Genomic DNA, 22961 nt, shown 5'->3' with positions numbered 1-22961 from the left:
CCCACTCTATGTCAGTAAATGGGGGGGGTGGGGGGTGTTTAATCATACTTCACCAGTACGAGTTGGTGTGAAGGGGAGGCAGCCCAAATATCTGTTCAGATGTCACTCCGCACCGACGTTAGCCGTGGCCGGGAATCGAACTTTGATGGCAGCTAAGGGCCGTGCCACCGCTTCACGGGTGAACGGGCTGATTAGATGAGACGATGGCGTTGCGTTTCATATCAGTGGCTACTCCTCCACGTGGCTGGGCGATTGAGAAACCACACCCACAGCAGTGCCCCAGTGTACCGGCACCCCCCCAGTGCTGGAGTCAACATTCTCTGGGCCCCGTTTTTCTTCACACGCCGCCCTGGATTTGGGCCCGGCAAGAAGCGCGTCGCCACCAAACGCGTTACGGTCAAATGTTGTAAGCGGCAGGTTTATCTAACTTCATATTTGACGACTTCCTCTTCCAAGACCTCCTGGCCAGTGTGGAGGAGTAGGCCAATTACCCTCACAGGGGCTCTCTGCAGCTCCCTCTCGTGGAGGCCCCATTTGCCGGCAGTGGCGTGAACAACCGCAGGGGCTGTACCTTTACCTTCTATCCACTTTTTATATTCAACATTTAATTAGGTCAGCAAGGCGGTGTTGACCTCTTACCCACACACGTTTCTGACAAGTAAAGCAAGTGCACGTGTACACAAGTGTACTCCTGTGCTAGTTGCACGCCACTTCTGCTGTTTGTGTTTAGTTTGTTGTCGTTCCCCCACACCTCAGATTAGCACGGTTGGCTGTGTGCGGTGCTAAAGAAGTTCTTCATACACACACGCGCATCCACGCACACAAACACGTACACACAGACATACAAAGACAAAGAACCCCCGTATAGACAATCAGGCTGTTGGGGCAAGTACTGTTAGCGAGCACATGCACATACATACACACATACATACACACATAAACACATAAACACATACATGCACACATAAACAAACACATGCACACACATCCACACCCATACTCACACATACACCCACACACAGACATATACATACACACACACTGCGATGGCAAAGTAAGAAATGGAAGCGAGACCAGTGTTTATCACGACAAGTATATATTGATGTCAAGTGCAAATACAAAGCGAGGTAGACAAAATCTCTGGAAAACATTAATCTCGCTTCCCTTCCCACACTTTGAGCTGCTTTTGTACAAACGATAAAAGCCCCGAGGAGACCGAATTGTCACCGATCTACATTCACGAGTTCAGAAACCGCTGTTTCTGGAGGCATCATGGTCCATGGAAATAAAGTGCTTGATAAAGTTAATAATTTATCCGTACATTTCACGTGTTAACGTTTTGGCGCTACGGTTTAGCGTGTCCATTGAAATGTGCACGCCCCGTACGTAAAAACAAAGTAACAGATATGTCTTCTTTGAGTCTTTCGGTAAAGCCACGTAGATAGAAACAATTATCAAAATAATAACAATATCACAACGTTTCGATCGCAACACAAGCAATCGTCTTGAGGTGAAAAAAGAGGGGGAAATCTGCCGAGGCAGGCTGTATATAAAGGTTTAGAGATTATTGTTATTATTTTGATTATTTTTTCTATCTACGTGGCTTTACCGAAAGACCCAAAGAATATGAATTCCTGCAGTCACGAAAGCTTTAAGTAAAGATTTAACAGATATGTAGTATAAAAAATGCCGACGTATTCATAGTTCAATAAATAAATACTTTGCAACAGCGGTGACTTTTTAAATCCCCGACACAACGCAAAATAATGCCCCACATTTCAAATGAACAGAGACAAGAACCGTAGGGAATACCTTGCACGACCTCACTGAGACCGCACTCCAGCCTCACGTTGCGCGGAACACAACTTTTGTCTTCATTTGTTATGGGACGGTTCATTTTACGGTCACCATGACAATAACGTTCCTGGGGCCAACTCTCTTGACGATTGATCTCGTAATGAACAGAATCTCCAAGCCGTAATGGGTTGGTGTCGGCTGCATGGATCTTGGCTCTTGTTTCCCAGAATGCATGCGTGATTTTAAGCGCTTTCATGCTGAGTTTTTCAAGTCGTTGTGGATTGTGAGTTTAGAGTTTCTTTAAATGTTTTCCATGTCAGCATTGGACAGGTGTGCCATAAGGCCCTGAGGTAATAATTGGAACTCTTTATTGTAGAGAATGTGGTCGTCGAGTGAGAATGTAGAGTCCAAGGTGATTCCAATGATGTTCAAGTGATTTCAGGTGCTGATGGTGGAGCTGGCGATGAGTACATTTTGGGGCACCGGCGACGCCATGGTGAGCCGCTTCCTGGTGCCTTCCTAAAATGTCTCTCAAAATTAGTTTGAATTTGAGAGGAAGCAAAGGGTGAGCCACTTGATCGTGTGGAATTCAGGCACCAACCACTATCGGTGGGGCGAGTGCCAGTTGTTACACCGGTGGTGGCTGCTGTGAGACCAGAGTGGCGGTGGCTGCTGTTGGACTGGCGTTGGAAGTGGCTTCTGGGGGACAGGCGGTGACGGCAGCTGCTGTAGTACTAACTGCGGCTTCTCCCAGACAGGCGGTGGCTGTTGTAGATTTGGCGACGATAGTGGTTTCTGCTGGACCAGCGGCAACTGCTATGAGATTGGGGGGTGGTGGCGGCTGTTGTTAGAATGGCAGCGACTGCGAGGAGACGGCTTCTTCAAAACAAGCTGTAGTGGTGGTGGCTGTTGCAGGACTGGCGGTGGCAGTAGCTGCTGTGGTGCTGATGGCAGATTCTCCAAGACTGGCGACGGCTGCTGTGAGATGAGGGTGGTGGCGGCTGCTGCGGGACTGGCGATGGCTGCTGTGGCGCTGACTTCTTCGAGACATGTGGTGGTGGTGGTATTGGCTGCTGCGGGACTGGCGATGGTTGCTGCGGAACTGGCGGTGACGGTGGTTGCTGTTGGACTGGCAGTGGCTGCTTGGAGATCGGGGTGGTGGCGGATGCTCTGGGACTTGGGGCGGCGGCCGCGGCTGTTGCGTGCCTGGCGTTGCCGGTAGCAGCTGCTGCCGCTGTTTCTGCCGTCGCCCTTGCAGTTGCTCCGGCAGTTGTTCCCGTTGGGGTGGTTGGCCATCTTGAATTTCTGCAGATAAACAAGATGAGGGCGCTCAAGTCCAAACCGCTCGACATTGAGTGAATGAAACCAAAATGGGTCTAAAGTATTAACAAGAAGATTGCTGTACTTCACCATTCCTGTAATGTAAAATGATGCACTGCCAGGGTGTACATTCTCCCCGGGCAGTTCCACGCACGTGGGGTAACATTTCAAAACCATCCTTTACCTTGCGTGCCAGTGAAGAGAGCTGCTGTTCAGTGACGAGGTCCTGGGTCTCCATCGCCGAGTGGGAACGTTTGATGCACAACTTAGACGTCGCCTTGACGTGCTCCAGCGGGCGGTAGCTGTCCGTTGGTTGCGCATTCAATTCTGGGGACCTGAATGCCCGCACCACACATCGCAAACTGCGGTTAACACCACCACTCGCTCCACCGCTGAGCTGTCTGGCCGGACACCCATCAAGCCGCTAAGCTCCAAATTAGTCGGAACAACTCAACTGCCTAGAAAGGAGACACTGCTGCTGATGTTCGCGTAAGACAATATCTGTGCAGTGAGCTGGTCTGGGGGACGATTGTAAGTGGAGGTCAAAGTGGAGGGGAGAGAAGGCGACTTGCCGAATATAGAAGAGCATGTAGGCCTGCTCACTCATCACAGCCTTGGTGTCGACGAGCTGTACGATGGAGTCGTTCATACAGCACCATTTTCCATCGCTGATCTGTGCACAGTTTAAACACAGCTACACTTGGTTACAATGTTTACAAAACCGCACCCAACATTCTCCGTTCATGTAATAACAACACACGATACCCTCTCGGCAACAAGTTCCTCAAGAGCATCACACCAACGTCAGAGCTGCAGAGCGTGCTACGGTTGCTATGATGGTGTTGAAGTTACGGTACGGTCTGCCTGAACATATCACTGCATCGATAACCTTGGACCAATTTAATCAAAATCTTAATTTTTATTTAGACTGGAACAATCTGATGAGCTACGATGCTCTTTTTCACAAATGTCTAGTAGGGGCGGGTCAGAAAGTTACAACAAACAATACATAAACCTATAGGAGTGAAAAGTGTAGGAAAGCTAAGCAAGTCACTAAATACAAATAAATAAAGTAAATACTGTAAGTAGAAATTGCATAAATACATCAAAACGCAAGAACAGTTGCAGGACTGTTTTTATCATTATTTATTTTTATTATGTTTCTATCTCCGTGACTTTACCAGTAGCTGCTGTGGTGCTGATGGCAGCTTCTCCAAGACAAGCGGTGGCTGCTGTGGATCTGGCGATGGCAGTGGTTTCTGTTGGACTGGCTTCGGCTGCTGTCAGATGAGAGTGGTGGCGGCGGCTGCTGTGGGACTGGCGATGGCTGCTGCGGAACTGGCGGTGGCGGTGGTTGCTGTTGGACTGGCACTGGCTGCTTGGAGATCGGGGTGGTGGTGGTGGCGGATGCTCTGGGACTAGCGGCGGCGGCCACGGCTGTTGCGTGCCTGGCGTTGCCGGTAGCAGCTGCTGCTGCCGCTGTTTTTGCTGTCGCCCTTGCAGTTGTTCCCGTTGGGGTGGTTCGCCATCTTGAGTTTCTGCAGATAAACAAGATGAGGGCGCTCAAGTCCAAACCGCTCGACATTGAGTGAATGAAACAAAACTGGTCTAAAGTATTAACAAGAAGATTGCTGTACTTCACCATTCCTGTAATGTAAAATTATGCACTGCCAGGGTGTACATTCTCCCAGTTCCACGCACGTGGGGTAACGTTTCAAAACCATCCTTTACCTTGCGTGCCGGTGAAGAGAGCTGCTGTTCAGTGACGAGGTCCTGGGTCTCCATCGCCGAGTGGGAACGTTTGATGCACAACTTAGACGTCGCCTTGACGTGCTCCAGCGGGCGGTAGCTGTCTGTTGGTTGCGCATTCAATTCTGGGGACCTGAATGCCCGCACCACACATCGCAAACTGCGGTTAACATCACCGCTCGCTCCACCGCTGAGCTGTTTGGCCGGACACTCATCGAGCCGCTAAGCTCCAAATTAGTCGGAACAACTCAACTGCCTAGAAAGGAGACTGCTGCTGCTCGCGTAAGACAATATCTGTGCAGTGAGCTTGTCTGGGGGACGGTTGTAAGTGGAGGTCAAAGTGGAGGGGAGAGAAGGCGACTTACCGAATATAGAAGAGCATGTAGGCCTGCTCACTCATCGCAGCCTTGGTGTCGACGAGCCGCATGATGGAGTCGTTCATCCGGCACCATTTTCCATCGCTGATCTGTGCACCGTTAAAACAAAGCTACACTTGGTTACAATGTTTACAAAACCAAAGAATATGATTTCCTGCAGTCACGAAAGTTTTAAGTAAAAATTTAGTTGCAAGACTGTTTTATTTATTCCTCCCTATTAGAAATTTGTAACATTATGGGCGCATTGCAGATGTGCGTTGTTATTGTTTGATGGTAACGAATGGAATTACCTTATTGTAGCAATAATAATGGCCGCTGTTTGAGTCGGCTCCCTTGTGCACCAGCACCGAGTACAGGGAGTAGATCGCGGGCTCGCCCTGAGATGTTGAGGTGAAGGGTTGCATGTCCAGGTGCTCCGGGTAGGTGATGTTCTACAGGCAGCGCACAGGAGGGGGAGGCAGTGCACAGAGACAAATGTTAGGAGAGGAAACGGCAGGGGTGGTGGGGTGAGCAGCAGAGATGGGCACCATCTCAGTTACACGTCAAAGTGATGTCGTGATGTCTCGCTAATTTGAGCGTTGAAGACGGTGCTCATCTCCTGTTCATAGCCCTGAGCAAGTGGTGGAAATTCTACAGTCACATGACGGGGGGCGAGTCTATCTGTCGGACCTATTCCAACATGGAGAGGCATTTTTTCCCGCGTTGAACTGACAAAGGGCTGTCATTAAGTAATTTAATTCGAACGATGTGGAGGGGCAGAATCGTTACCCGGTTGATCTTGACGCCGTAGAGGTTGTACCGCTTGATGGAGACGGTGAGGACGTTGGGCAGGCGGTGGAGAGCCATCGTCTTCGTCGCTTCCCCCTTGCAGCAGCACCTGCACGACAACAACAACGCCAGACATTGCACGCGTTCCCCAACCGATGAGGGCAACTTTTAAACGACATTTCTTGTAATTTTTTCTTTACTATTATTTTAGTAATTTTTATTATTATTTATAAAATACTTTTTAGTAAAACTAATATTATGTTCTAAACTATTTATCATAATTAATATTCTTCTGTTTATATTATCGTGAGATATATATTTAATCTGCAGACTTTTGAAGCGACAAATGTTTGCAGGGTGTCGAAACACGACGGCCCGCTCACCTTGCACAGGTGTATTCATCCAGAATCTCCTCGTTGAAAAACTCCCCAAACGCCTCCACCAGATGCGATGAGTTCTGTTGCCCAACAGAGTGAAAGGCAAATGAAGACCCTTAAGAAGCATTCCATAAACATTGTATTGTGACGGCAACTCCGAAAATCCGCATCTTGTATTAAATCGTACGACCGCAATAAACGAGATGATGCACGCTACTGGCAGTGTGTTTGGATGTTAAGTGGCTGATCGATGTGTCTGCGTGATGTATGTTGGCACAGAAGGGGGCACAGATAGTACATCAGCCAGTCATCTCATTCAGTCAATCCATGGCACCTGGGTCTGTCCCGTGACCTGCCAGCAGGCGTTCGACACTTCACATGGCCTTAAAGTGCACTCAGCCTAGCACAAGTGCCATGGTGACATCATCGCCATTTAGTGGCGAATGGCGGTTGTTGTTGATGTGTGCATGTTGAACCTCCTTCGCACCGTATGTACATGTATAACTGTTAAGAAATGGTTTTCTCATTGCTTACATTAATATAGAGTGCGATGTCCAGGCATGTGTCGTAGGTGTTGGAGTCATTGCAGCACTGCATGCACTCCACTGCAAAGCAAACACACATTAGGGAGGGACGTCACATGTGTCTTAGTCAAACTAAATGCACGCTCCCCACTGACATAGGTAATCGCTACTTTTCACCAACTGGTAAAAGGTTATTCCGTGTGGCACGTGTGTGAGTGTAAATGCTGCAACGCGAGCAGGTCTACACTGTGATGGTGCACTTACTGTTCGCGGTTAACAAGTTTCTAGAGGAGTGCGCAAAACTTATGTGGTGCCACAGCGACGGGGCCGCTCTGCCGAGCCAGGGAGCCGCCCGGCTTCCCCCACCGCACTGCCCCCATCACCCGCCCCACATAAGCACACACCCGCACGCATCCCCCCCCCCCCCCCCATAGAGCTGGAAGGGAAGGTTACCTGATCGACCGGTTTTTATCCGAGAGACCCTTATCGGGATTAATTCTCACGGTTTCCGGCGATCAGGGAATTGGATGACCTCCCCCGTGCTACGTGGTACCGCGGCGCTGCTGCCGGCCTTAATATGGTGTGGTCGCGGCGTGGGGCATTCGGCCACCGCGGTTGAGGCGCATTTCCCCCCACACACACCCCCACGAGTCGACGGGGCAAGCACGGGAGGCACGAGACAGCATGAATAGCGGGGTCACAGGGGCTGTTGCGCATAGTCATGGAGGGTTGGGATAATTGCGCTTGAGCGCGCAGGCCCTATTGTTAGGGAGGGTAAGGGATTAATTAGGATTTACGCCTTGCACGCAGCACACTGATTAGCATATCAACAGCGCCTGGGGACTGCCGTGCGCGGGCTTGGGGTGCACGAGCCCATTGTTCAGCGCAGCATCCCCTTTGGAGGTAGGGAGGATAAATAGAGGGGCGCAGAGGGAAAATAGCGCCCTTCTCTCCAGGCCAGCGGACCAGCAGGACTTCCAGCCAGCGACCCGGACGTCCGTGCGACGCATCGAGGTACGCTGTTAGCGCAGAGAGCAGCGAACCTCCGCGGGCACCAAACAGTGAGTGGGGAGGTGAAGTAGGGTATCGTAAGCCGATAAATAGGGAATAGGTACAGGTTTAGTGGAATAGGCCAGCCTCGTCGACTCACTGATTACACATCAATTCGCAGGTAGCATATAATAAATCATTAATAGCGAAGCGTGGTCTCGCGTGATCTTGTCGTGCGGTGTGAGCGTGTGGGTGCGCTGTGTGCACCGTGGTTCGCCACGTGAGTGAGCGCTGCGCGGAGCTGAGCGCGCGGGTTGCGTGTGGGAACGCGTGTGGTACTGTGTGTGCGTAAGCTCGCGGCGTGCGTAATAGGCGTACCCCAGGTGCGCGATCATAACGCAAGCGGCCAGCAGACGGCGAGCGCTGCGCAGAGCGGCGCAAGAGTGGGTGTCGCGTGTGTTCACTCCGTGTGTGATACAGGTGCGCGATCATAACTTGCGTAGTTGGTGTGGAGTTGGAGTGCACGGAGCGGCGTGTGTGTGTGTGTGCATACGTTCGTTACATGTCGGATACGGATGCGCATTGGTAACGTGCCGCACAGGGCTATACTGCGAGCACGGCGTTTGATTGACGATGATGTGCGCACGTATGCTCGCAGCGTGGGAGCGCGGCGCGAGGCTGTAACAGTAGGGGCGTCGCATTCGAATGCCGGCGAAACCGTAGCGGGTAATAGGGAGGTGGGGTAACGTAAACGGAATAGGGGATGCAGGCGGGAGGGACCCCGGGGGCCAACGGCCCCCACAAATTGGTGTCGGAAGCGGTACGGACCCCCGCGTTACCTCACGCTAAAATAAGACTAATATTTACCGGCCGGGGGGCCCCTTCGTGGAAGGCATTCGCCCGCAATCTCTTAGGGGCCAAGGAAATTAATGGATGGACGGACGCGCAGGCAGTACGTCAACTTAATATGAATCTTGATGGGCGGGCAGCCGATTTTGTAGAAGCGTTACCCGCGAGCGCACAGACACAGCTAGAGGAGCTGATGCGCCGACTCGATCAGCGTTTCGGCACGCGTGACGAGGAGGAAGCAAAATCGGCCTTAGAGGCGCGCCGTCGCCAACCTGGCGAAGATCTACGTGATTACGCCGAGGATGTGCGCGAGTTAACAAAGATCGCACGCCCGGGGTACGCAACTGATGTTATTGAGGAACTGGCCGCCGAGAAAATCCAGCGGTACCTGTCTCGCACGGCGTGGTGGCAGCCAGACATGAGCTGCCCACGTCTTCCCTTTAACGCCCTTGTCGAGCGCGCACGTAAGTGTGAAAGAATTCACAGCGAACGCGTGCAGCTCCGGGGGCTGGGACGAGAGCGCGTCATTGCGAGCCTGCTCTCGGAAGACGAGGAGGAGGAACAGGAGCTCGCGAGGACGGTAAGGGGCCGGGAAAGAGAGCCTCCAGTGTCCCGCGAGACAACCCCGGGATGGGTTGCCGGTATACAAACGGGTATAAAGGATGTCTCCGGCCAGGTAACCCAGGTACGCGAGGAAACGAATACAAATATGACCCAACTGCAATCCTCCGTTGAGACCATCCGATCCGAGATGGGGGAACTAGACTCCACGGTAGGAGGGCTAACTGGAAGGATAGCGCGACTAGAAGCAGAGTATGAGCAGCAGCGCACTGGGGGAGGAGGGAGTGGGCAGAGAGCCCACTACGGAGCCGCCACCCCTCCCCGGGCATGTTATATGTGCGATCGCCGAGGGCATCTAGTGAGGGACTGTCCTCAGGTCGCCCGAGCTAGACAAGAGCTAAGGTCAAACACTAAGGCCCCCCTAGAGAGGGGACCACCGGGGGGTGAAATCGACGTAGCCCCGACACAAACAAGCTGTGAGAATAATGGCGAGCGAGTGATCTCCACACAGGTTCCAGCAACAACGCCCACAGAAACGGTGACTCCCGGCGACTGGCTGCGGGAGCTGGTGGCGGGGATCACGGGGGCCACGTCGCTGGTGGAAGGGGAGGTAAACGGAGTGCGTACCCGAATCCTGCTGGACACGGGGGCGGTGGCCTCGCTCGTGAGCGCAGCGCACTGCAGCGCGATCGGGGTCGACGTGCGTCACCTGCAGGCCCCGGACCGCGCGCTGCACACTGCGAGCGGAGCCGGAATGGGGCTGCTGGGGAGAGCCACCCTAGAAGTCCGCATAGGCAGCCAGGTGTGCACGCAGGAGTTCTACGTGTCGAGTGCGTTGTGTCACGAGTGTATCGCAGGCACCGACCTCCTAGAACGGTTGGGACTCAACGTGCAACCCCGCCAGCGATGCTCCACCATGGAGAGCAACGGCGAGCGGATACCGTTCCTGGGACGAGAACCAACCCGCCGCCGCTTTGCACCTGTAGCCGCTATCCTGGCGACGGCAGTCACCATCGGCCCGCTCACCGAGATGCTGGTGCCGGTGGCAACATCCCCCACCGACCCCGCGCTCCGACCATCAGGGGAGGTAATGCTAACTCCTCACCCGGAGTTGGCAAAACGGTATGGGGTTGTGGGATCCGCCACGTTGGTAAACGCAGATGGGGACCGATTGTTTATGCGGATGTTTAACCCCCACAATACCCCAGCGATACTGCGACGGCGCACCCCGATAGCCACAGTACACCCCCTGCACGCACGCCACTCTAACGACTCGGTGTTCGCACTCTGGGCTGAGGACCCCGGTCGTCCTGAGGGTGAGCAGGACCTGGCCTGGCGAGTCGGCCCGACTCCCCGAGCCGAGGTCGTTCCCCTGCTCGACGCGTTACATGTACCATGGGCGGACTTACCTAAGGGAGAGGCCGATCGGCTGCGCGAGTTACTGCGGGAGTATGCCGACGTGTTCAGCGAACACGACTCGGACGTGGGTCGGACCGACCTTGTTAAGCACCAAATTGACACCGGTGCAGCCCGACCCATCAAACTCCCTGCGTACCGAGTGGGCGCACCCGAACGCACCCAGATCAAGGAGGCGGTTGGGGACATGCTTCGCGATAACATAATTCAGCCCTCGGCGAGCCCCTGGTCAGCCCCAGTGGTACTAGTAACGAAAAAGGATGGGTCAACCCGGTTCTGCGTCGATTACCGTAAACTAAATGCAGTCACGCTCGGCGATGCCTTCCCCATACCCCGCATCGACGACACCTTCGACAGCCTCGCCGGAGCGCGATATTTTTCCACCCTCGATCTCGCGTCCGGGTACTGGCAGGTGGAGATGGCGGAGGAGGATCGGCCGAAAACCGCATTCACCACCCCGATGGGCCTGTTTGAGTTTCGAGTGTTGCCGTTCGGACTCACTAACGCGCCCGCGACGTTCCAGCGGTTGATGGAGTTGGTGATGCGGGGCTTGCAGTGGGAACAGTGCCTGATTTACTTGGACGATGTGATAGTGTTCAGTAGATCTTTGTCTGAGCATTGGTCCAGGCTTCGCGAGGTGTTCCAGCGACTGCGAGCGGCTCATCTCAAGCTCAAGCCACGTAAGTGTTACATCGCACAACGCGAGGTGGGGTACCTCGGGCATCGCGTCAGCGAGGCAGGCGTGCGCACCGATCCGGAGAAGGTACGCGCCGTAGTGGAGTGGCCACGGCCAAGGAATCTGACGGAGACCAGATCATTTTTGGGGCTCGCCACCTATTATCGTCGATTTGTAAAGGGATTCAGCGAGATTGCACGCCCTCTCACCCAACTCACCTCCCCTAAGCACCCCTACCAGTGGACGGGGGCCTGCCAGACGGCCTTCACCACTCTCAAAGATCACCTCACCCACGCCCCCACCCTCGCTTTCCCCGATTTTACCACCGATTTTATTTTGGACACCGACGCCTGCAGCAGCGGGCTGGGCGCGGTGTTGTCACAGGTACAGGATGGAACGGAACGAGTCATCGCGTACGCCAGCCGGACCTTGAGTGGGGCCGAGCTGAACTATTGCGTGACCCGCCAAGAGTTGTACGCCGTGATTTTCGCATGCAAACAGTTCCGGCCGTATTTGTACGGCAGGAGATGTCGCGTCCGCACTGACCATTATGCTCTGCAGTTTCTTCTTACATTCAAGGAGCCGCGGGGGCAGATGGCCCGGTGGTTGGCGCAGTTGCAGGAGTACAACCTGCAAATCGAGTATCGGGCTGGCCGGACGCATGCAAACGCGGACGCCTTGTCGAGGCGACCCACGGTGTACGCCGAGACGAGGGCGGAGGAGGCCTGCCCGTGTTTCACGGGGGGACGCTGCCGGCAGGCAACGGACCCCCGAGAGGCCGCGGCCACTGACCCCCCCCCAGCGAGAGAGAGTGCAGTGTGCGCCACGGAAACCCTCTCAGGTGGCACTGAGGATCCCGTCGACCGCCCGGCAAGCGCGGGACCCGCGGCTCGGGACCCGATTGGACGGATCCAGGAGGACGTCGGCTGCGCCTTCCCGGGCCTAAACGACGAGCAGCTGAGACAGACCCAGCAGCGAGATCCGGATCTGGCGGCAGTGGAGGCGGCACTGCGGGAGGAAAAGAGCGCCCTACCAGGACCCTGGAGCGGTTTGTATGCCCGGTTGTGTGTGCGGAACGGAGTGGTATGGGAGTTAACCGAGGCCGGCCAGCCGGGGTGCATCTGTGTTCCTGCCCAGGTGCGACCCCAGCTGCTACGGCTGGTGCATGACCACCCACTCGGGGGCCACGATGGGGAACGACGTACTCGAGAGACCCTGCGTCGCCAGTATCTCTGGCCCAAATTGGCACAAGACGTGGCGGCCTGGGTACAGGGCTGCCGCGCCTGTCAGCAGTGCGGGCCGAAACCGGCACGATACCAGGTACCCCTAAGGCCGTTCCGCGTCAGCCGCACGAATCAGCTGGTTGGGATCGACCTACAGGGGCCATTCCCGCGATCCCATCGAGGCAACCGATATATCCTAGTCGCAGTAGAGTATTTCACCCGCTACCCCGTGGCAGTGGCCATCCCTGATAAAACGGCCTTGGTGGTGGCCCGGGCATTTGTGGAACACTACGTACTTAAGCACGGGATCCCAGAACGAGTCCTCACCGACCAGGGTAGCGAGTTCGAGGCCGAGTTGTTCCAGGCACTGTGCCGAGAGTTCGGAATCCAGAAGGACCGAACCACAGCGTACCACCCCCAGGCGAACGGGATGGTGGAGCGCATGAATCAGACCTTATCGGGGAAACTCAAACGTATGGCGGCCGCAAATCAACGGGATTGGGATGAACACCTCCCCTACGCCCTTTTCGCCTACGCCACCACCGTACACACGTCGACGGGACAAACCCCGTTTTTAATGATGTTCGGCCGTGAGTCTCGTTTACCCGCAGATCTGCTATTCGGCGTCCCTTCCCCCCAGCCGGAGGAGGGAAGCCGCCCCGTGGAACACCTGTTGGAGACCCTACGAGAAGCCCGAGGCCGAGCATACCCGCAAGGGGAAGCCGCGCATCGGCGGCAGGAACAGGGCACCCGACCCCGCATGGAACCCCCCTTATTCCTGACAGGTGCTAAGGTGTGGCTACACACCCCTCGCGTCGGGGCCGGGCAGGTGGGGAAACTGACGACCTACTGGCGGGGACCCTGGACCGTGGTGCGACAGATCTCCCCCTGGACGGTACTCATTGATGGCGGGGAGAGGGGTCGAGAGACGGTGGTCAATGTCCGCCGCTTAAAACCGTGGAAAGCGGCCCCGGCGAGAGAGAACCCCGTCACCCGAAGGCCCCGAAACCCCGGAGTACCCGCATCCCCCGTGCCCGGGGGCCTCGCGCAGTATATGGGCCCCACGGAGCCCAGGGCTCCGAGGGGCCCCGGGCGGGGCCGGGGGCGACGAGGACGGCGACCCTTAAACCCCACCGCCTCTGAGTTTGTTCCCCAGCCCGCAGGTGCCAGGGGCCGAGGGGAGCCGTTGGAATGGAGGAGGAGACCACCGCCGGAGCCCCAGGAGACGGAGCCGCCACCCCCGAGGCCAGCCACAAGGGCCGGGCGAATCCCGCGGACCCCGCGGCGATACCTCGTGGGGGCAACCCAGGCGAGGTGCTCAAGTCAACCCGGGACGGGGACTGGCACCCCGGGGGGCTATGTGGTGCCACAGCGACGGGGCCGCTCTGCCGAGCCAGGGAGCCGCCCGGCTTCCCCCACCGCACTGCCCCCATCACCCGCCCCACATAAGCACACACCCGCACGCATCCCCCCCCCCCCCCCCCCATAGAGCTGGAAGGGAAGGTTACCTGATCGACCGGTTTTTATCCGAGAGACCCTTATCGGGATTAATTCTCACGGTTTCCGGCGATCAGGGAATTGGATGACCTCCCCCGTGCTACGTGGTACCGCGGCGCTGCTGCCGGCCTTAATATGGTGTGGTCGCGGCGTGGGGCATTCGGCCACCGCGGTTGAGGCGCATTTCCCCCCACACACACCCCCACGAGTCGACGGGGCAAGCACGGGAGGCACGAGACAGCATGAATAGCGGGGTCACAGGGGCTGTTGCGCATAGTCATGGAGGGTTGGGATAATTGCGCTTGAGCGCGCAGGCCCTATTGTTAGGGAGGGTAAGGGATTAATTAGGATTTACGCCTTGCACGCAGCACACTGATTAGCATATCAACAGCGCCTGGGGACTGCCGTGCGCGGGCTTGGGGTGCACGAGCCCATTGTTCAGCGCAGCATCCCCTTTGGAGGTAGGGAGGATAAATAGAGGGGCGCAGAGGGAAAATAGCGCCCTTCTCTCCAGGCCAGCGGACCAGCAGGACTTCCAGCCAGCGACCCGGACGTCCGTGCGACGCATCGAGGTACGCTGTTAGCGCAGAGAGCAGCGAACCTCCGCGGGCACCAAACAGTGAGTGGGGAGGTGAAGTAGGGTATCGTAAGCCGATAAATAGGGAATAGGTACAGGTTTAGTGGAATAGGCCAGCCTCGTCGACTCACTGATTACACATCAATTCGCAGGTAGCATATAATAAATCATTAATAGCGAAGCGTGGTCTCGCGTGATCTTGTCGTGCGGTGTGAGCGTGTGGGTGCGCTGTGTGCACCGTGGTTCGCCACGTGAGTGAGCGCTGCGCGGAGCTGAGCGCGCGGGTTGCGTGTGGGAACGCGTGTGGTACTGTGTGTGCGTAAGCTCGCGGCGTGCGTAATAGGCGTACCCCAGGTGCGCGATCATAACGCAAGCGGCCAGCAGACGGCGAGCGCTGCGCAGAGCGGCGCAAGAGTGGGTGTCGCGTGTGTTCACTCCGTGTGTGATACAGGTGCGCGATCATAACTTGCGTAGTTGGTGTGGAGTTGGAGTGCACGGAGCGGCGTGTGTGTGTGTGTGCATACGTTCGTTACATGTCGGATACGGATGCGCATTGGTAACGTGCCGCACAGGGCTATACTGCGAGCACGGCGTTTGATTGACGATGATGTGCGCACGTATGCTCGCAGCGTGGGAGCGCGGCGCGAGGCTGTAACAGTAGGGGCGTCGCATTCGAATGCCGGCGAAACCGTAGCGGGTAATAGGGAGGTGGGGTAACGTAAACGGAATAGGGGATGCAGGCGGGAGGGACCCCGGGGGCCAACGGCCCCCACACTTACCACGTGAACGAAGGTAACCCCCGAAGATCTGGTAAATGAGGGTGGTAGCCTCCGTGTATCTGTCCAGCCTGCCAATCACAGACAACGACACCACACGGTGGTTACAGCAGCAGTAGCACCTTTACCGGATGCACACGCATGTGTGAAAGTTACACCATTGCCCGAGCTATCGATTCACTCTCTCCCTTCAGCACTGCAACGCGTGCTCTGTAGCAACCAAACGTGGTAGCGTCTGCACAGGGCAGCCACCTTCACGGCACAGCCACAGAGCTGGGGGCAGGCTGGCAGCCATCACGCGGTGCTGTTGCCCGGCAGTTTTGTTGTGCCCAGCGTGCCATGTGCTGCCCGTTAACACGAGGAATGATGTGAAGGGGCCACCGACCTCGAGAAATGTATCCCCCGGTATTTATAGGCAACGTGAAATGCGCCAACAAAAGATGGCCCACGTCAGGGCCAAGGTCAAAGAACCGTGGTGTCAGAAGGGCCGGTCATCTGCATCTCCCAGGTTTTCACACAAAAGTGTGAGTAGCTTTTCACAGACGTTGAAGTACAATCGTGCAGAAAACCAAGAAGAAGCCGTGAGGTACCAAACTGCAGAACGACTGCCGCATGTTGACTGGCGCGCAGTACTCACTCGCTGTGGCCATAGAGGCATGAGGCTTGCATGGCATCGACCACGTATCGCAGAAACTCGTGGGCATCTTCCTGTCTCCCAATGCGCAGGTGTTTGGCGATGCCTGCAGAGAAATGGACATGGGGACAAAGTGACAGGTACAGGATCTGATGACATCCTTCAAGAGCTCCCCAACAGTCATTTCAAAAGGAGCGGTGCAAAGGATTTGGAACACAGACGGCGAAGGATCGCGCCGATTACTTAGTATTGGGACTCACGCGTGATGTTGTTAGTGATGACGCTGGGTGTCAGAACTGTCTGCGAGTTGTTGAACGTGCTGACGACGTGACACTCCATGACGCACATCAGGCAAAAGTCGCTCCGTTGGCCTGCGAACGAGGGCACAGGTGGCACAATCCGTCAGCGCACGCCACTCGCACTCAGCCCAGCTGGGGAGTAACAACAAATGCGAGGAAACCTGGCACCAGCAACAATCGCAATTAATGTTGCGTCTAACTACCAATTGCATCACAAGATGCTTTATAAGCCCAAGTTGAATCTGTGCAGCCTATTAAAACATGTTCGCCACGTGTGCACGTGTTTATGAAAAACACAATACTGATTTACTAATTTATACTGGAGGAATCCGATGAGCTATGGAGCTCTTTTTTGCAGATGTCCAATAATGTTACGGGGTGAAAAGGTTACAACAACAAACAATACATAAACACAATAGGAGTGCAAAATATAGGCAAGGCAAACAAACCACTTAAAAACATACACAAATTAAACTATGTTTTTATTCTACCAGGTAAAGCCGACTGAGCTATTAGCTTCTTCAAAAGCGATCTGACCACGAATGATAGTTCAACGAAGTAGTTTATCAAGTGTGAAATTCACATCAGCCAAAATAACCGTGATAATAACCTAGCCCATGGGTAAACGAGAGTGCCAGGGGGGAGGGTACTTACAGGTGCTGCAGTGCTCTTGCAGCAGCAGGTAGTTGGCGAGCGGCGGCGTGTAGGCGAGGCACTGCAGCGTGGCGTTGAGGAAGCAGGTGTTCCCCAGGTTGCGCAGGCCGGCACCCTTGCCCACGTCGCTCTCCCACCGGAGGTTCAGCCGCTCCGTCGCAAACAGCGAGAGCCGTGCCGCTGGAATGCCGTCGTCGTCCTCTGCACAAAGGGTACGGTGGTGGCGAAAGCCGGCGTCATCGCAGAGCGCTGCACTGCCGATGGGGCTGGCGTGGATATTCAGTGGCCCCAGCCAGCACCCGTACTGCTACTCTTAACCAGAAATATTTTTCTCCACATTTAAGTGTCAAGCTAAAGTTCGCGAAAAATGTGATGCGCCTGTCACGTTGACTGATAGGTGTTTTGAGCTCCTCGTGTTACTCTTGAATGGCAAAAGTTGTGGTGGCACAGCGGCCTTGCTTTGGTGGCTACCACCCTACCGAGAGGTCACGAGGTTGTGTAATTGCACACTCACCTTGGGGTGCAGGCAGCACCGGCACGCTGATGTTCTCTGTGGCTGGTACAGGGGAGGGCTCCATCCGGCCATGGGGAAGGCAGCAGGGTTGCGTGCAGAGCCACTCGTCGGCCGCCGGCAGCACCTCGTTGGACGAGGTGGGGGCCAAGACCGTGAGGTCGTTGCCGGACGAGGTGCCCTCTGCTCCGCACGCCACAGTCGTGGTTGTGTCCTGCCACAGCAACGCAGTCAACACATCCACAATTACTCCTCCCATCTGGACTGGGATCCCAACACACGTGGAACTGTTTTATCACCAAAATAAATCCAAATTTAGTCCATGAACCGATGGGCAATCCGCATCAAATGTCTCAGAAATATATACATACAGAATCTATTTTTCACATTATACATGGTGGCCCAATGTTAGGACAGAGGGATATTTCCTTTATCGTGCCACTGACATTACAACGTTTGAATTTTGTATTCTTGAAGTTAAAAGTGTATCTATTATCATTATTACTATCTATAACAAAATAATCCTGTTATTTGTTCAAATAAACATAATAACTCCATGTGTCCTGACTTGTCGGCCAGCCTCTATAGGCGACGTTATGAAAGGGACAACAGCTATTAATGTGCTCTGCAGAAGGGCAATTGCCTGAAACGTCGCCTATCATTATTTTGTAAGGACCCCACCCCCCCCGTGCACTCCCAGCGTTGTGATTGGCTGAGTGGCGCCAGCGGGCCCCGCCCCGCCCGCCACCCGGGGCCCCGCCCCCTCACCTGAGGCTCCGCCCCCAGACGCGGCCCCGCCGCCGCCTGCGCGGCTCCCGTCAGCTCCGGCACGGCGACCCGCGCCGCGCCTCGGGCTTCATCCGGGGAGGGGGTCCCGGGCACAGCCCCGCGGGATCCCTCGCGGGGGTCATCATCTGCAAGAAGAAGAAGCACAGCGATCACATTTTGTACTTGGGACAAACACACGGCTCTACATTTTCCACGAAAGTTTAACATGGCACTGTTCAGTAGCCCCAACCAGCAGCACCCGTGCTGCTACTCTTGACCAGAAAGATGTTGCTCCACATTAAAGTTTAAATCTCAATGTAGCGAAAAATATGATGCGCCTGTCACGTTGACTGATAGGTGTTTTGAGCTCCTCGTGTTACTCGTGAACGGCAACAGCAGTGGCTCCAAAGCGGCCCATGCATTGGTGGCCGCCACCCTAATGAGAGGCCACGAGGTCGCGAGGTCGCGTGGTCGCACACTCACCTTGGGGTGCAGGCAGCACAGACACGCTGATGTTTTCTCGTGCTGTGGCTGGCACCGGGGAGGGTTCCGGCAGGCCATGGGGAAGGCAGCTGGGTTGGGAGCAGAGCCTCTCGTCAGCCGCCGCCAGCACCTCGTTGGACGAGGTGGGGGCCAAGACCGTGAGGTCGTTGCCGGACGAGGTACCCTCTGCTCCGCACGCCACAGTCGTGGTTGGGTCCTGCCACAGCAACGCAGTCAACACATCCACAATTACTCCTCCCATCTTCACTTGGATCCCAACACACGTGGGACTATTTTATCACCAAAAGAAATACAATTTGAGTCCACGACCCGATGGACAACCTGCATCAAATGTCTCAAATATATAAACATAATCTATTTTTAAAGGAACCCCAAACTCACTTTAACTCGCCAAATAGTCTATGAAGAAGAGGCCATTGACTAAAGACGAACGAGTTCAGTTCGTCGTTACGTATGCAAAAGAAGGCAGCTGTAAACTTTTTAAAGATATTAACTTAATTTTAAAAGATATTTCGTGCATTAATCTTGAACTAAATAACAATCTGTTATTTGTTAACACAATTATAACCCGATGTGTCCTGATTTTTGGGCCAGCCTCTTATTAGCGACGTCATGAAGGACTGTGTCGTGCTCTGAAGCAGGGCCAGTGCCTGAAACGTCATCTGTTATATATTTAATCATACAGTATACATTTCGATTTAAAGCTTTCGTGACTGCAGGGATTCATGTTTTTGGTTCTTTACATTAATTACAGATAATAATAATGTGTAATTAATGTATACTGTATGGTAAAGTCACGTAGAAGGGAAGTAATAAAATAATAAAAATAAAACAAAATAATTCTCACGACGTTTCGGCCACAACGCAAGCAGCCGTCCTCAGGTGAAGAACAGGTCTGTCGAGAAGACAGAGTCTGAATGACAACCCCAGGCTTGGAGCGTCTTTTTAAGCTGGGTTGGAGGGGGGGAAGAGCGCCTTGACAAAATAGTTTGCATATCAAGAGGAATTTAGCATATATATAAGCTGGGTTGGAGGTGGAAGAAGAGCGCCTTGACATTCCCTCCCTTTGTTAATGCTACCCCCTACCCGCTCCTTTTGATGCTGCTAATCCTGCATAATGCACGGGCATAATATGACTTTGAAACCCCCCAGCCCACCTCCTACGCATTTCCCATAAATATGCTAAATTCCTCTTGATATGCAAATTATTTTGTCAAGGCGCTCTTCCCCCCCTCCAACCCAGCTTAAAAAGACGCTCCAAGCCTGGGGTTGTCATTCAGACTCTGTCTTCTCGACAGACCTGTTCTTCACCTGAGGACGGCTGCTTGCGTTGTGGCTGAAACGTCGTGAGAAGTATTTTATTATGTTTTATTATTTTATTACTTCCCTTCTACGTGAATTTACCATACAGTATACATTAATTACACATTATTATACAGGTTGGCCCAAAAGTTAAGACACGGGGTTATTTAATTTATCTTGGCACTTACATTACAACGTTTTCATTATTTATTTTAAAAGTTAACTTTATTCTCAAAGTTTCGGTGACATGTGCCTAACGCCTGACACTCTGCATGCTGCGTGTAACACTGACTCGGCTCGGTGGAGTTCCATGCAATTCTCAAGATTTTTTTTTCTTCGAAGGCTTGGATTAAAATTGTGACTAATTATTCGTTTGTTGTGAGACGAAGAATCAATGTTCTCCCTAAATATCCCCTGTGTTTGTATTTTATCTTTGCGTTTTGACACCCTCTATTACTGAATAATAAATAAACTATTCAGTTAATTTGTGCGTGATAATAGTTTTTTTTTACTTCGAATAGAAATTGAAATAAAGGAGCAGAATCTGCTTTGAATTTGAACTCAGTGCAGTTTCACTTTGATGACTTTTGCTTGCACTTACGGTGAACATTTGTTAAAATGAGTGAACACCGACCTTTCCCCTTGCGATCAATAATCAATATTCACTTTTTTAAAATTCACATCAATTCAGAATCCAGTAAGTTATTGTAACTGAACAGGGGCGTCCACCCGTCCATGAAGGCGAATGAGGCGGCCGCCTAGGGCCCCAAGTTAAGTGGGGCGCCAAAAATTCGAGCAAAACACATTCCTGCGGAGGGAGCTGGTGGTAACGGTCAATGGCCAGGGTCAACGGCGGCGTGGTGTATTCCGCAAATATGCCCGACTGTGAGGGCAGGCACAAGCCGGTGTGAGTAGGTTAAACGTTGATACAGGTTGGAACAACAGGTTCCACACTGCCCACCAGGGATTATTTGTCTGTCGTGCATCAGAATGCAGCCCACCCATGCCCCCCCCCACCGACCGCCGAGCAAGGCCACGATTGGTTGAGGATGTCGGGGAGGGTGGGGGGAAGGTAAACACGCCCAATCATCCAACTTCCCACCCCCCCAAAACGCCGAACGGGGCGGCCACTGGTAGAGGTGGGGTGTAAACACTCCCACTCATGCAATCCCCTCCTTACAGAACACCGAGCAACGCCGCGATTGGTTGACGATGTCAGGGAGGGTGGGGGGGAAGGGTAAACATGCCCACTCATCCAACTGCCCCCCCCCCGAACGCCGCGCTGAGTGTGTGAGTCTGAGAGTGTGAGAGTGTGTGTGTGTGAGTCTGAGAGTGTGTGTTTGTGTGAGTCTGAGAGTGTGAAAGTAAGTGTGTGTTTGAGTCTGAGAGTGTGAGAGTGAGTTTGTGTCTGTTAGTCTGAGTGTGAGAGTGAGTGTATGTGTGTGTGAGTCTGAGAGAGTGAGAGTGAGTCTGAGAGTGTAAGGGTGAGTGTGTGTGTGAGTCTGAGAGTGTGTGTGAGTCTGAGAGTGTGAGATGTCAGTGTCTGTGTGCGTCTGAGCGTGAGTGTATGTGTGTGTGAGTCTGAGAGTGTGAGAGTGTGTGTGTGAGTCTGAGAGTGTGTGTGAGTCTGAGAGTGTGAAAGTGAGTGTATGTGTGTGTGAGTCTGAGAGTGTGAAAGTAAGTGTGTGTTTGAGTCTGAGAGTGTGAGAGTGAGTGTGTGTCTGTTAGTCTGAGTGTGAGAGTAAGTGTATGTGTGTGAGTCTGAGAGTGAATCTGAGAGTGTAAGGGTGAGTGTGTGTGAGTCTGAGAGTGTGAGAGTGAGTGTATGTGTGTGTGAGTCTTAGTTACCTAGAGTGTTATACAGGCAGGAACAACAGGTTCCACACTGCCCACCAGGGGTTATTTGTCTGTCTGTCGTGCATATCCGGAATTCTGCCCACCCATGCACCTCCCCGAGGCCTCGGCAAGGTAAGGTAACAGTTATAAAGTAAAAACGAGCCTACCTTTACCCTACCTTTTACCTTACCACAATACAATCACTCTACCCTTACATTTTACCCTTTAGCAGGTAAGGTAAAAAGTAACGAGCCTACCTTTTACCCTTACCCCATACAAATTACCCGATTACAGGGTAATTACTAGGGTACTACACATGAAAAAGGTTTATAACGGTAAATGCTAGATAGCGCGCTTTATTCATATAAAGTACTCTCGATGATTCCAATTTTACACGCTTGTTCTTGTAATTGTTGTCGTTGTCGTCGTTGTCATCGCTGTCGTATCCTCAAATCTTGTAACTCAATTTTAACCCACTTCCTAATGTGGTATCGACTGCACACTTGGTATACTTATGGCATACTGATGACAATACTATATTCTATCATAAAAAAAAATTACATTATTTTTTATGTTATGTTTCGGCTTAGGTCTAATAGTCCACGCTCAACTGACGTTGGCTGTAAATCACCACGGTCCCTTACGTTATGGCAAGCTTCGGGGCCACTTCCTGGAGTCGTGGAGTTCTGTTATTACTCGTAGATTTAATGAAAGCGTGTTTAAAAAAAGTATTTTTATATTACTTATTAAATGGAGGCCATGGACTGCGCCACGGAGCTTTTATCGGTAAACAAGGTACCGTATTTACCGTTTAATACTTCGCGCTACCTTTACCCTACCGGGTAATTCTTCCGAGCTACCTTTACCCTACCCTTGACCTTACCCCTTGGCATGTTGACACCTTTACCCTTTTACACGGTAAAAAGGGTAAATTACCTTACCTTGCTGACGCCTACTCCCCACCGAACACCGAGCT

General features: G+C 53.4%; 3 protein-coding genes across 3 annotated transcripts in view; 1 reads left to right on the top strand and 2 right to left on the bottom strand.

Moving 5' to 3' along the window:
- Positions 1–22961, top strand: part of LOC133340807 (zinc finger and BTB domain-containing protein 46-like) — a 134718-nt gene that overhangs the window by 32196 nt on the left and 79561 nt on the right. The gene's annotated exons all lie outside the window — the stretch shown is intronic.
- On the bottom strand, positions 1390–4429 carry LOC133340814 (uncharacterized protein DDB_G0284459-like). Its single transcript, XM_061549236.1, has 4 exons — positions 4299–4429; positions 3690–3790; positions 3302–3452; positions 1390–3102 (listed from the first exon to the last, which is right to left on the bottom strand). Exons 2-4 carry the CDS (start codon positions 3764–3766, stop codon positions 2614–2616), a joined length of 717 nt encoding a protein of 238 aa, XP_061405220.1. The 5' UTR covers positions 3767–3790; positions 4299–4429; the 3' UTR covers positions 1390–2613.
- LOC133340817 (ubiquitin carboxyl-terminal hydrolase 36-like) lies at positions 4518–6120 on the bottom strand. The gene is made up of 5 exons (XM_061549239.1): positions 6012–6120; positions 5534–5674; positions 5232–5332; positions 4849–4999; positions 4518–4655 (listed from the first exon to the last, which is right to left on the bottom strand). Exons 1-5 carry the CDS (start codon positions 6087–6089, stop codon positions 4536–4538), a joined length of 591 nt encoding a protein of 196 aa, XP_061405223.1. The 5' UTR covers positions 6090–6120; the 3' UTR covers positions 4518–4535.

The sequence above is a fragment of the Lethenteron reissneri genome, chromosome 10 (genome assembly GCF_015708825.2).
Source record: "Lethenteron reissneri isolate LAM-NWPU_2019-01 chromosome 10, ASM1570882v1, whole genome shotgun sequence".
In the NCBI taxonomy this organism is placed as follows: domain Eukaryota; kingdom Metazoa; phylum Chordata; class Hyperoartia; order Petromyzontiformes; family Petromyzontidae; genus Lethenteron; species Lethenteron reissneri.
This window is presented reverse-complemented; position numbering and strand designations above follow the sequence as displayed.

What these genes read in the sequence shown, in the direction of transcription:
- LOC133340814 (XM_061549236.1), bottom strand. Translation starts at nt 3,766, where the DNA reads ATGAACGACTCCATCGTACAGCTCGTCGACACCAAGGCTGTGATGAGT. An exon ending in TACATGCTCTTCTATATTCG is followed by an intron (nt 3,453 to 3,689) that starts GCAAGTCGCCTT and finishes GCGGGCATTCAG; the next exon opens with GTCCCCAGAATTGAATGCGC. An exon ending in TCTCTTCACTGGCACGCAAG is followed by an intron (nt 3,103 to 3,301) that starts GTAAAGGATGGT and finishes GTTTATCTGCAG; the next exon opens with AAATTCAAGATGGCCAACCA.
- LOC133340817 (XM_061549239.1), bottom strand. Translation starts at nt 6,089, where the DNA reads ATGGCTCTCCACCGCCTGCCCAACGTCCTCACCGTCTCCATCAAGCGG. An exon ending in ACGGCGTCAAGATCAACCGG is followed by an intron (nt 5,675 to 6,011) that starts GTAACGATTCTG and finishes CGCTGCCTGTAG; the next exon opens with AACATCACCTACCCGGAGCA. An exon ending in TCTCTTCACCGGCACGCAAG is followed by an intron (nt 4,656 to 4,848) that starts GTAAAGGATGGT and finishes GTTTATCTGCAG; the next exon opens with AAACTCAAGATGGCGAACCA.